The sequence below is a fragment of the Diabrotica undecimpunctata genome, chromosome 3 (assembly GCF_040954645.1).
Source record: "Diabrotica undecimpunctata isolate CICGRU chromosome 3, icDiaUnde3, whole genome shotgun sequence".
Lineage (NCBI taxonomy): Eukaryota > Metazoa > Arthropoda > Insecta > Coleoptera > Chrysomelidae > Diabrotica > Diabrotica undecimpunctata.
Window position 1 is genome coordinate 22675236 of NC_092805.1, and position 13940 is coordinate 22689175.

At 30.6% G+C, this 13940-nt stretch overlaps 2 protein-coding genes across 2 annotated transcripts in view; one reads left to right on the plus strand and one right to left on the minus strand.

Moving 5' to 3' along the window:
* Window positions 1-8688, plus strand: part of CBP (sarcoplasmic calcium-binding protein) — a 68979-nt gene extending 60291 nt beyond the window's left edge. The window contains exon 5 of the mRNA XM_072525527.1: window positions 1259-8688. Coding sequence (XP_072381628.1) covers window positions 1259-1489 — 231 coding nt within the window. The 3' untranslated portion in view covers window positions 1490-8688. The remainder of the gene's footprint in view (window positions 1-1258) is intronic.
* Window positions 8689-12904: 4216 nt separating this feature from the next.
* The window catches only part of mbo (Nuclear pore complex protein Nup88), a 387396-nt gene continuing 386360 nt past the window's right edge, over window positions 12905-13940 (minus strand). The window contains exon 13 of the mRNA XM_072525528.1: window positions 12905-13544. Coding sequence (XP_072381629.1) covers window positions 13478-13544 — 67 coding nt within the window. The 3' untranslated portion in view covers window positions 12905-13477. The remainder of the gene's footprint in view (window positions 13545-13940) is intronic.

The following is a 13940-nucleotide window of genomic DNA, read 5'->3' on the forward strand; positions in this document are numbered from 1 at the left end:
ATCTTAGAGATGAACCGACCCAGATTCTGCGATAGACAAGGATGTATACTTTCACCTATATTATTCAACCTATATTCAGAGGAAATATTTAGTAAAGCCTTGCAAAATTGCGAACATGAAATTCTTTTAAATGGAGAACGTCTAAACAACATCCGCTATGCAGATGACACTGTTATTTTTGCAGACAGTTTAAACAGTTTACAGCAACTAATAAACAAAGGAAATGAAGTAAGTGAAAGATTTGGACTACAAGTAAACATATCAAAAACTAAATTTATGGTCATCAGCAAAAATAAAATTAGATACGTCCAACTACTTATCAAGAATACACCAGTGGACCGAGTAAAACAGTTTACCTATCTTGGAACAATAGTAAACGAACAATGGGAGCACTCACAAGAAGTAAAATGTAGAATAGAGAAGGCTATTCAACAACATGGCCAAACTCTTTAAAAGCCACAACTTTAATCTGGAAATAAAAGTATGGCTCCTGCGATGTTATTTCTTCTCGATATTATACTACGGAGTTGAATCCTGGACACTGACTGAAGCAATGGAGAAAAAACTTGAAGCCTTCGAGTTGTGGCTATACAGAAGAATCCTAAGGATATCATGGACGGACAAGATAACCAACAAGACTGTACTACGAAGAATGGGGAAAGAAAGAGAAGTGATGTATACGATTAAAAGGAGAAAGTTAGAATATCTCGGACACATAATGAGAAACAGCACTAAATACAGATTACTGAAAATAATCCTTCAAGACAAAGTATTCAAAAAGTGAGGAATTGGGAGAAGAAGAATATCATGGTTAAAAACCTGAGGAAATGGTTCTCCACAACAACAACTAATCTATTTAAAGCATCAGTTAATAAAATAATTATAGCCAGAATGATCACCAATATTCGAAACGAATAGGTACCAAAAGAAGAAAAAGATATATATGGGGAGAGAAGTGGGTCTATCTAAATTACAGAAACAAAACCTGATCGTGGCAGGTGGTATCTATTCTTCAATGAATGACACACCATGGCTCAGCACATCTCTCCTTTTTTTTAAATTTGTTTAAGTTCTAAAACCACACTTAAATAATCTAATCAGCTATGCTTTTATGCTTATGTTGACGGTTAGGAACCCCAATTTCCTACCCTACACACCTTTTGTATTGTTTAATTTCCTGACATCACTCTTTAATTAGTACCTATACTTAATTTACACCATTCGTAAATTATTTAATTGTTAACTTTGATGTTTTTAGGCAGTTGATAAAGACAGATCCGGAGAAATAACCGTAGAAGAATTTAAATTATTTTTCAATGTACTGGGCCTCAAAGAACAAGACGCCATACTAGCTTTCAGGGCAATAGATTCCAACGGAAATGGAAAAATTACCCAAAAAGAGTTCGTGAAGCACGGTAGAGATTTCTTTTTGACTGAAGACGAAGATAGGATAAGCAAATACTTCTGGGGACCATTACAAGACCACTAAGATATTTTATACCAGTGACGATAAAACATGTGAAACATTACTTTAAGGTCTAAAACATTTGCATTTATATTTAGGAAAGAGCTTTTTAATTTTAGCTTTTAAGTTTTAATTGTTTATTTGTATTTTCCATTTGAAAATATATTTTTATGCTGTGTATAAAAATATTCATTTTATTGTAAGAAATAATACAATGAACTTGAATTAAAAATCGATGTACGTCATATTTACGCTGTTGTCATGTGGACTTACAAAGTAAACCAATTAAGTTGGTTTTTACTCGACACAAGTGTATTGACGGGTTTGACAGTTTGAATGTGTTGTAGATACCTATGTGGAACTATTTTTTATAATTTCTTATTTTATATATACGATTTTCTGTTCTAAAAAGAATTTTTTAATACTAAAAAATGATTTGTTCAAATTTAATAATAGTATATGAAAATATTGTTTATCAATAACAATTTAATACTGTTTATAAATAATGTTTATTGAAAAAAGCTACTTAAGAAAAGATTTGTACGTCCCGTAGTCATTAGCTGCTTTGTTTTGGATAATTTTGCACTGAAATTACGATAAATGTTACTATTTTAACGTTGTACCCCAGTTTTAAAAAAAGAAAGAGCAAATGTGGTCCAGCAGAGCCCGGGAATTTTTCCCCGAGTATTGTATTTTCAAACCCTGTTACATTTTTGGAGAGCGCGGCTGGTCCTTCAGTCTGCTACGCCCACTCCTTATATTCTATACTACTCGGAACTCAAAGTACTCTTTGATTACAATACTCTTACTTGACTTTTCAATTATCCTCTGTCATGCGATCACACAGCTTCAAAACGACAGCCACGTCTTGTCCAAAAATTGTCAATTGTGTTTGGTCAAACTCTGTTTTAGCTCCCTGATAAATTATAAAATCGAACATTTGCACTGCAGATTGCAAATATTTTTATATCCCGTGGATTTGGTTTGTTTTTTATATATTGCTTCACATTGAGTGGTCCTTTGAACGGATCATCAATTGACAGATTTGTCTCCAATGGAAGTGACAACAAACGGGCGCATATTGTTTCGTAAAAACGACGAACTTTCCAAAACTTGCCTTGTTGCTCAACGTCCTTCATTGTACCCACAAAATATTAAGTTTGGTCGTTGGAGAAAATCGTATTTCATTCTGTACAGCATACAGGTTTGTAAACTCTGTCATACGTGCAAATAAATATCTTGTAAAGTACTCGCAGAAGATAGCATAAGGGCTCTCCAGTTCTACAACTGACGTTACATCTTCTACAACCACTGGATGGGTGGAGTGAGATATCTCACTTTGGTACGCTATTTGATATTATCCTTAGGGGTGAGATGATTATTTATAAGGTAATCATGAGATATATATATATATATATATATATATATATATATATATATATATATATATATATATATATATATATATATTGAGATCCATTCAGTCAAGTTATCTGGACCAGCCTTACAAATTAGCTCATTATTAAAAAATCTTATAAACAAATCCATCAGCAAATGCCCAAGAAGAGCTTGGTTCTGCAGCGGCCACAGGCTCAACTTTTACTGAGTTCATGTTCATCTTTAATATTTAGTATATTTGGACCACAATTTCCTGTTTGTAAGTCTTCTTCAGTTTCTACTGAAAATTAATATCTGAAAGATTTTCTATTATATTATGCAGCTGCTCATGTGCCATAGGCGCTTTAAGTCCATGTTGGCTACTGAACTATTACAAATACGTTTATTTTAACAAGTAGTATAAATGGGCTAGATTATTATTTACATACTGCAGAAGAACCCGTTTATTCACACAATCCACAAGTGAGGACGTCACTTTTCAGCAAGAATAAAAACCCAAAAATCAATTTACCATTTTATTAAATTTTTACAAAGTGTGGGTAATAAATTACTGTTTTTTGCGAGGTATAAATGTGTGCATAGTGGCCAGAATCTTACTAAAACTTTCCCGATCGTTTCTTCTACTTGCCGACATGGGTCTAGTGCATGAGTATGGTATATTTAGAGGTCCTCCAACGTGGACAACATGAACAAACAGTCGTACTATTAGAATTTCGTACAACTGAGTGCGTAGAAATGAATGTCCACATTTATGGACGCCGTGAGCGAAAGGTTTAATTAACGTAACAGTGATTAAATAAAAGGGGCTATCTTGGCTCCTCAGGGTCGTAGAAGCTCTTTTTTTCAGCTTTACAAATATTTTGTTGCCATTTAATTTGAACTAAATTCTATGGAGTTATTGTAAATGTTTATTAGCAAAAGTGAAATTTATTATTAAATTATTTTGTGTACATAAGTGTAATTTTTTTAATCTTTTTTCCATAGGTTATTAGTATACGTCTTGACGAAAAAATAAGCTCTGGATTATTGAGATCCATTCAGTCAAATTATCTAGACTAGCCTTACAAATTAGCTCATTATTAAAAAATCTTATAAACAAATTAAATTTCGCAAAAACTGTTTAACCGATCTGGACCATCTTCGTCACACAATAAGACCCTCAAGTCTTTAAACTAATTTTTAAACAAATTTTAATAAATAATAAAGTTATTAACGATATTCAAAAGCAGCGATTTTTTTGTTCATTTTGCAATAACTTTTTTGTTTATTAACCGATTTTAATTTAGCAATTTTTTTAAGTTATGAGCAAAATAACGAATTTGACGTTTCGATTGTTTACTTAAAAATACTTCCACTAAAAAATTGATGAATCCCTAGATGAGAGTCTTTTTGTAATATTTCATACTACACATTTCAACTGTCAAACCCCGACGAAAAACGAAAAACGGCCTATTTTCTCTAACTACAATGTTTATTGTAAAGTCAATTATATCAGAAATTAGTTAAATTAGTCGAATTTTGTCCAAATCAAAAGCCAAACACATTAATTATAACTTTAAATTACTCTTTTGGCTCTCGATTCGTACTTGGAGTCAAATAACTGTGAACGATCAACTACCCCACAGACGTATTGCAGTATATTGTAATTATTATACCGTTAGGTGAAATGATTCTTGATTTGCGTTCGTTAGTATTCCATTTATACTAGTTAATTATATGCAAGGTTTAATTATGGATACATTATATATGGTTTAATTAATTAAAGTCATTGACCATTAACAATTCATACTCATCTTCTTCTATATAGTTTTAATATAGTTCAATCACAGTTATCCAAAGTCTTACTTTTTTTAAAAAACATTTTCTGGAAAATTTGCTACTTAACGTATGGCAAATTGATTGTTTATTTCATTTGTAATAAATTTTTAAAACTATCTAATATTTTTTCTGTTCTAATAACATACATCAATTAATTATGGTGAAGTTTCGATGCTCAAATTTTAAAAAACCCATGTCTGCCTATAAAGCAGGTAAATTTACAATTAGTAATAACTAATAGCTCGCACATACTCTTCTGCGGATTACCAAATGAATACCGGGTTTCCGATCGTTTCTTTGGTAGGAGAAATCCAACAGTTCGAGGCGAAAATACGCCCTTTCGCGCACCTCTCCATAATTTATGTTTTCTGTAATTTTTATCTTACTTTCTATAAAAATACTTAATGTATGATTGATGATACAGTGACTTTTTATATTTTATGTCACTTAACATCACATTTACTACAAATAATTCTTCTTCATCTTTCTCTTTATAAGCAATTCTGCTTGTTTATTGGCTGATTAATACCTCTATGGAAGGTTATCACTCCATCTTTGGCGCGGTCGTCCGATACTTCTTGTGCCGTTTGGTGACGTATCTCTTGCTATTTTGACGACACGGGTCTCCTCCATTCTGCTTATGTGGTTATTCCATTCTTTTTTTCTATTTTGTGTGCATTCATTTATACACTGTACATTACATTTTCTTCTAATTTCTTCACTTCTCTTTCGATCTCTCAGCTTATTTCCTGTAATTTTTCTAAGTACTCTCATCTCTGCAGTTTCCAGTAGCCTTTGCGTTGTGGCTGTGTCGGGTCTTGTTTCTGACGCATATCGCAATATTGGTCTTACATTGGCGGCTTTATAAATTCTCGACTTCATCTCAGTGTTAATGTGTCTGTTTCGCCATATAGTGTTAATAAGGCATCCCGCCAGTATATTTGCCAGTCTATTTGCTTTTTGTACTTGATCTCACTTCTTTGTTCAGGTCTCCATAGCTAAACAGTGTAATTTCCAGGTATTTTATTTCCATTACTTGTTCAAGATTGATGCCATCAATTTCTATTTTACATATGGTTGGTTCTTTGCTGAATACTATTGTTTTAGTTTTCTGAGAGGAGATTGTCATATTAAATTCTTTTGCTCTTATTATAAATCTGTGGACCAGTCTTTGCAGAGTATCTTCATCTTGGGCTATCAATATTGCTTTTGATGATTTCATCTATGGTCAAATTGAAGAGCATGGGGCTCAATAAATCCCCGTGTCTTATTCTATTTGTGCTGCCTATTTCTATAGGTTCTGTAAGTTGTCCATCTATTTTGACTTCCATTTTGTTGTTTTGGTAGATGTTTTTTATAATATTTAGGGGAACTTCTCTGTTATACAGAAGATGGATTACATATTTGAGTCTTTCTTTGTCACATGTAATATCACATTGTCACAATATGACATCGAAAGGTATATCTCAAATGATTATTTATTACGATTAACAAAAAAATACGTCATACAAAACATTAATGAAGTTTGATTCGTGTCGTGATTCTAAACAAACCAACCAGTTCCCACTACTACAGTAATATAGTGTTTTAGACAATTGTTTTAAAGTTATTTGTAATTAACATTCTTATCGTTTTAAATTATTAATGGATATTGTTGGAAAGATGATTTAGGCGTAAGAATTAGTTATGAAAATAAAAATGAACGATTTGTTAAATACAAGTTGATTGTACAGTATCTATTGAAAAACTCTTACTGTCCTTTTTTCTTGGTATTTTTAATGTTTCTGAAAAGGTTAAGAAGAAATGCGGGAATAGTTGGGAAATTTGGTTTCTTTAGAATTAGAATAATTACAATAAATATTAATTAAAGAAACAGACTATATAACAGAATCACATCACATTAATGTAGCGGATTAGAGTCATCTTATACAAGTTTTACTGGCTCGATACAGGGATAGTGTCTACTTATGGCACTGAACGACTGAATTCAATACCAACCACATATAGAAAACCGGAAACTATCTCAAGTTCACATCTCAAAGTTACCTCGAAGAGTAATTTGTCTAGTGAAGCTTCATCTACACGTTTTGCTATTTGAAAAGGACGTTAAACAGATTTATTTTAAAAACGGAGTAGCATCGCCCTTAGACTTTATGACCGCTCTAATTTTGTTGGCCATTGACTCTGCTAAGGATCTGCACTGTTCAGGGATAAATTCATTTTAAATCTGGTCTATTTTGGCTTTAAGTTCGTGCAATGTCCGTTGTGGATTATTCGTTAAATAGTATCTACTTCCTTTTATCCCGTACTGTTTCAATAACATTTATATTGTGGTTTTCAAACCAGTTTTTGTCTGGTGGTATGACAGGCTGCTTCGTCCTGGTGAAAAATTTAATTTTCGCCAACATTTAATTTTAAAATTCTTGGTATTATACTGTTTTGAAGTACCTATTTGTTGATATTTCGCAACATTTACGGTACTCTCAATAAATTCAAAACATATATACCCTGAAACTGTAATGCAACCCCAAATCATTATTCATTTAAGAAATTTTACGGTTCGTTTCAAACAGTCTTTGTGAAATGTTTAGTGCTTGCCCCATGCCTAGTGCGAATAATTCGGTTGCGGTGATTAATAACACATTCGGTGGAATTTTGATCGTCACTTAAAATTACTCAGGACCAATCTTCTACCCACCAAGAAAGTTTTTGCCCACTGGTTTGCTCTTATTTTGCTGTTAACAATGAATTTTCCTTTGCCTATAAAAAATATAATTTTTTAAACTCCCGAGTACATTTTAAATTGTTACCTGTAATTCAACCCAATAAAAATTTAATTCAGATTTATGTATCTACTTGTGACAGCATTCCCTTGACAAATTTATTCCAGTTTCACGATTCCATTCAGCTGTAATTGCCTTAACGAATTTCTTCGACTTTTTTGCACACTTTTATTAATATTCCCATTTCTTCAAACTAGTTTTGGACGACCCAGGCTTTACCTTTTTATCTAAGATACTTCCTGCTTCGCCATAACACCTATTTATATTCCACACTGTAGTTTAGTGAATATTAACTTCATCCGCCACTTCACTATTTCAATATATAGTTGTTAGAGCTTGTATGCAGTGGAGCGACCTATATCTGAATTGTGTAAAGCACCAAAAGAGTAAGATTAGAAGTCCAGCTCCAAATTGAAGTCCAGAAAACTGTACAGGCTTATATTATCATGGTTTACCTCTTGCCGAAAGCCAGTCCGAAATATTCAGCAGATCATATAAAAGTAAGAACTTTTAAAGGAGTTTTGACAAAAGGATCATAGCTGTAAGAGCAAGAAAAATAGTTCAATCTATAATAGACGCAGAAGTAACAAATATATACTCAATAATACAATAATGTAGTGTTGGGACAGCGAATTTATGAGTAGACTGAGGCAAAGAAATATGTGGAGAGGAAAACGGGAGCAACACTTGTAAAAATAGGGTCGTCAAGAACACAGAATTATAAACTTATTGTGTAACAATGCATTAAAACAAAAGAAGTCTCTCAGTTCTAACAAAAAGAACGTAACTCTTTTGGCCATTTATTCTGAGTACTATGGTAAATTCATACGGTTCTATTTAATTTTAGTCGCAATTTGTGTATATCGTCGTATGATAATTAAGCGTGAAGCATGAAATACAAGAACGTTTATATTTTTGTAATATGTCTATATAATCTTCGTGGATTTTTTTCATTTTATCTTATTTGTAGTATATACTTATTAGAGTAAGAGATAAGACAATAGGATGGAATTTTTAGCAATCACAATTTTAACTGTAAGACAAGATTGTTCAGGTTTGATAATTTTATACCTAAGAAAAGATGCATAGTTGCATCCGGCTGCTACGTTGATACTTTATTGCAATATTTTAACAGAGTGAGAAACAATTGCATGTATGGAAAATTATCAAATCTACAACTTCAAATTTGTACGTTTTATAATGTAAATAAACTTATTATATAGATTTGTTTATTTTTTACCATTTCATTTCATTAATGTTAGCCTTAAAAGAAAGAAACTGTTATTATTTTTATGAGTTATTAAAGATACGTTTTGAAGTGAATACTTCTTAACGATCAGACAAAGTGAATTTCAAACGGGTAAACCTACAACAGACAATCTAATAACACTTAAGTCAGCTATATATGAATCTTTTGCAAAATCAAAAAATTATTGACGTATTTTTTGACATTAGAAAAGCTTTTGACACAACATGGAGACATCTTATATTGAAAAAACTTAAAGATTGGAATTTCAAGGTCATATACTGTCCTTTATTTAACAGTTTTCTAACAATACGAACTTTTCGAGGTAGAACCAATAGATTTACATATTCTAGACGAGTAGGTACTTCAAAACAACACTCCACAATGATCTACTCCAAGTCCAACACTCTTTGCTTTAATAATAAACCTGTATTTACTAGCCTATATGCAGATGATTTGGTCATTTATCAAAAACAAACAATGCAATTCTGGGATCACATATATTACAAACTGCCTTACATACAATTGAAAGCTGGTCTCCAAACACGGGTTTTATATTCTCTGGTAAAAAGACACGTTACAGGCTCAACAAAAAGATATTTCCTTCATTTGAGTACCTTCTCACATGGAAATACGTGGCAACAAGGGAGTGGACTCTCTTGCAAGCAATGTAATAACAGACCCAAGTATTGCTATCATAAAATAAATACCATAGGCTGATCAAAAAGTAAACATCAAAGGCCACATCTTCAGAGCGTGGCAGACTACTTAAGATCACACTGCCACCAAACTTAAAGAATACCTAGGTCAAGTAGGCACCACACTCATCTTACCAAGTAATTGAAAAGACCAAGTCGTCATTAATCGGCTTCAAATAGGACATACTCTACTTACGCACAAACATATTTTCAACAAGGAGGCTGCTCCTATGTGTACTAAGTGCTAAGTGCAACACTCAGTTATCAGTGAAACATATTGGTATTGAGTGTCCAGTATACAAGAACGAAAGGATCCCGTGTGCCCAGAGTGACAATTTAAAAAATGTGCTGACTTAAAATTTAACATATTTATTAAATTATCTCAAAATCACTAAACTATATAAAAAATTATTAACTATTTTTATTTAATACTATGTATCTTACTGTTTGTGCATGTTTCCCCGCTAATAAACCTTAGTGGTTGAAAAGAGAATGTGATTTCATTTTAGCTATATTTACTTAATAAATTCAATATTTTATTTGTCTGATCTATACATATTACTGACATAATTCAGAATTGAATTTTAGTTGAAATTTAGGTATTTGGTATTAAATGTTATTCCATATATCTAAAGGATCTATCATGATACTATGACTCATATATGAATCATAGTATCATGGGATCTATATCTATCAATGCCTGCCGAATTTTGATACAATAAATACTAATATTTAGGCAACCAGTTATACCCAATGCATTTGTTCAGAGACAAGACATCTAGTGAGTAATGTCTAAACTTAAAAATTAATTTAGTTCTGTCCTAGTTACATAGGTGTCACCACTCAATTATTAAATTAATATTCAAATCTAAATCTAAAGTAAAAGTAGAATAATCTAAAATACAACGCTAAAATCGTTTTTGTTTATAAATGGTCATTTGTAATACACTAATTTTAGTGATAACATCTAATTCAATGTTACTCAAATTTTCTAAAAATTAAACTGGCGTTCTCGCCGTCCGGCCAAATCTGCCAAAAACACTCACCAACATTGTAACTGTCATTTTTGTGAATAAATTATTAATTACTTAGACGAGAGCTAAGATTAATTATGTGTTAACCTTTAAACACAACCCATATTTAAACCATAGACAAAATTACACTTGTGGTAGTGTGCTATGATTTAAACTTGCACTTTCAATACCCTGGGTACATTAGTTTTTTTATACTAGTAGGTATCCCGTGAACTCAGTGAATATGATTGTTTCTCAGAACATCCTGGACAAACTTTCAATAGTCAGGGTCAAGATAAATTTTATAGGATATTACGATGCTTATATTTCAGTAATTTGAATTTTTATAATTGTACATATATTAGTTTAATCATTTATCTACTCGCTCCGTGCGTGACCATGGTAGGGGTACTTTGAAACGATGCCAGCGTGCGTAGCGGCGAAATATGACAAAATTGGACCTACCTTTTTAAGCATAAATTTTATCAAAAATGTGTGCAAATACATATTGCGTATTTAATTGTGCTAATAATAGCAAAAATAGTAAGTGTAGTTTTTATAGGTTCCCAAAGATTACATATAAATTAGAGAAAAGAAAAAGGATCCCTGCTATTAATATGAAAAAGTAAATATCACATAACTTCATTTTTATGCAATTTAAATAGGAAAAATTTAAATAATTTACCTTAAATGATATTTTATAAGGCTTCAAGCTAACTGCAGAGTGCCTGATGACTTTAGCTTTTATATAGTCGGTTCGCTATTCCCAGTCCGAACTGTCTAGTGAATTTAGTAATTATTTTTTTGCGAAGTTAGTTACTTTTTGACAGACTAAAAGTGGCTGTAAATTACTATACAACCAAGCACACATACTCATAGCCAATGATATTAATAGTAAACAAACTAAATTAGTAAATAAAATAGAACTTTGCGAGTTACCGACAATAAATATTTATTTATCTGCACCATATAACAAATATTTATGTTAAATTATAACAACTAAAATATATTTTTTAAATATATACTACCCAAAATTGGATGTGTTTAGTATACACTTCCACTATTTAGAATAATTCTTCTTTTTTTAAACAATTTAAATATATGCTCTTTCACGTGAAAAACTTGATTTGCCAGTACTAGATTTTTCCTTTCTTTTCCGTTTGTGGTTGAAAAGATATATTATGATGAATTTTGAGAAACCCAGTTTTTAATACTACATTTATTTTGTACATAAACTGAAAAAATATAATTAAAAAGTTAATTATTAATAATTGTCAATTTCGCATGTATTTAACAATGTCAAACATATGTCATATGTTTAACCTGAAAATTGGGAGGTCCAAAACTGTCAGATGAAGGCGGTAGGTGTCACGTCAGTCACGCACGGAGCGAACGCCTTAAAATTTGTATATAGTTTAAATTTACTAATTTAATATGTAATGACATACCAATGTAAATCTTACTACTTTTAAATGACATTAAAAGACAACACTTTTTGTACAGTAAATTATAAATTTTCTTGAGAATAATTTTGTTTTAAATATAATTCAATTTTTAATATTTTGGTTTTTAATTCATATTTCTTAATATTTTTCATGATTGGCTTTCTCTCTCTTATCGATTATTCTCTTTATTTAAAACTTCCAGTTTTCGTTAATATTTTTTCTTGGTTTCTATACTTAATTTGGATACTTCCTCAATAAGTAAAAGTTTCTCTTTTTGTGAAATTTAAAGAAATACTTTTTTTTGATACAGACCTAATTAACAATTTCACATAAAAATTAACATACAATAACAAAAATGTATTTAGACAAAAAATAAAGCAAAATTGATAGAAATACTATTACCAACCTACTAATTTAAACGCCCAAGTTTAGTTTTAATAATGAAAAGAGCTGTAGGTATTATGAAACTGGGTGTGACACTAAAGTGTATGTACTTTAGTCTAAAGTGAACATTAGTTTAGGTTGTAAATATAAAATCATGCTTTAATTTTTATTCTATACACTTTTCAAGTTAAAATAATTAAAATGTCGGATTTTTACAATTATCAGTTTAAAAATTGTATTAAAGTTCGACAAAAAGAGTTATTAGTAAAACATTTTGAGTTGACCTTTCATATTTATACTTTGGAAGAGATTTCTAAATAAACACTTAAATATGGCTTTTTATGAAATAGTAGCCACAGTAGTAAATTGGAATTTACGTAACGAGGGATGACCGTTTTTCAACATGTAAACTTTTTCAATTTTTTTAAAATCTATAAAAATAATAAATAAATAATAAAATTACTTTATTTAATTTTAAATATAAGTATTACTTAAATTTTAAAAATACAGAAAACATAGTATGAAACTTCACGCTAATCTACAGTACCGCCTACTATACCACTTTTTTTACCCAGGAAGTTGCTAAAAATACCAAAACTCTGATATATAAGCTCGATACAGCATAGAAACAACGGTACACACAAACAAATGCAATTATTGGAAATATTTATTTTATTGTACAAACGTTAAAATCATTTACATTGTTATTTTTCCTACACAAAACAACATTTGTGCTATTAACTAAGGTACAATTTTTATTATAAATAGTGATAGTGCCATCTACTTAATAGCTTGCAAATGTACTTTATTTTGTATAATAGCCATTAATTGGTTTATAAACAAATCATGTAGTTTAGTATGATTATTCATTTTTTATTAAAATTCGAAACAGTTTAACCTGGCTCCTTCGCCAGTCTCTAAAAAATTAGATGGTGCATTCACTAAATTTTAAATGGTCAAGATTTAAAGCATAGAAAATTGTTACTAAAGACACAAAATCAATACATACAACAGGAACAACATTAGATACAAAAAAAGATAAAAAGATGATCTGAAAAATTTATTATTTTATTGTACAAATCTTAAAATCATTTACTTGTTATTTTATTACAATCATACAAAAATTATAATATTCACTAAATATATTATTTATGGAGACACTGATTAGTATTGAATAACTTGTAAAAAATGTTATTTCGACAGTGAAAGACATTTTTAGAATAAACATCATTGTAAATCCAGTTGTACTTTGTATTCGTTTATCTTTCTGACCATTTCTGAAATTTTCTTCGTTCTGAAACATACATTTTAAATAAATAAATATAAATGGCAAAAATAAACAAAATAATAGACATGTTATATATCGTCTTTACATAGTCGCTACCATATTGGTCCAACATATTTTATCAACTGCTGTCCTGATCAGTTCGAATCATTTTTCAAAAAAATTAGACACCATTTATTATAAGAATATTATATTCTCAATTCATCATCCGAATTTTAAATTAGAAAAGCTTGCACTCTTTTTGCACAAAACACTTTTCGATATTTCCAATTCTTCATTCTCCTTATTTCATTTAATAACTGTAAAATGTAGAATAGACTGTCAAAGAGAACATATAGGGATTTTATTTTTCTGGTGCATACTACGACGCGTTCTATGAAACGAATAACAAAAGTCTTTGGAAGA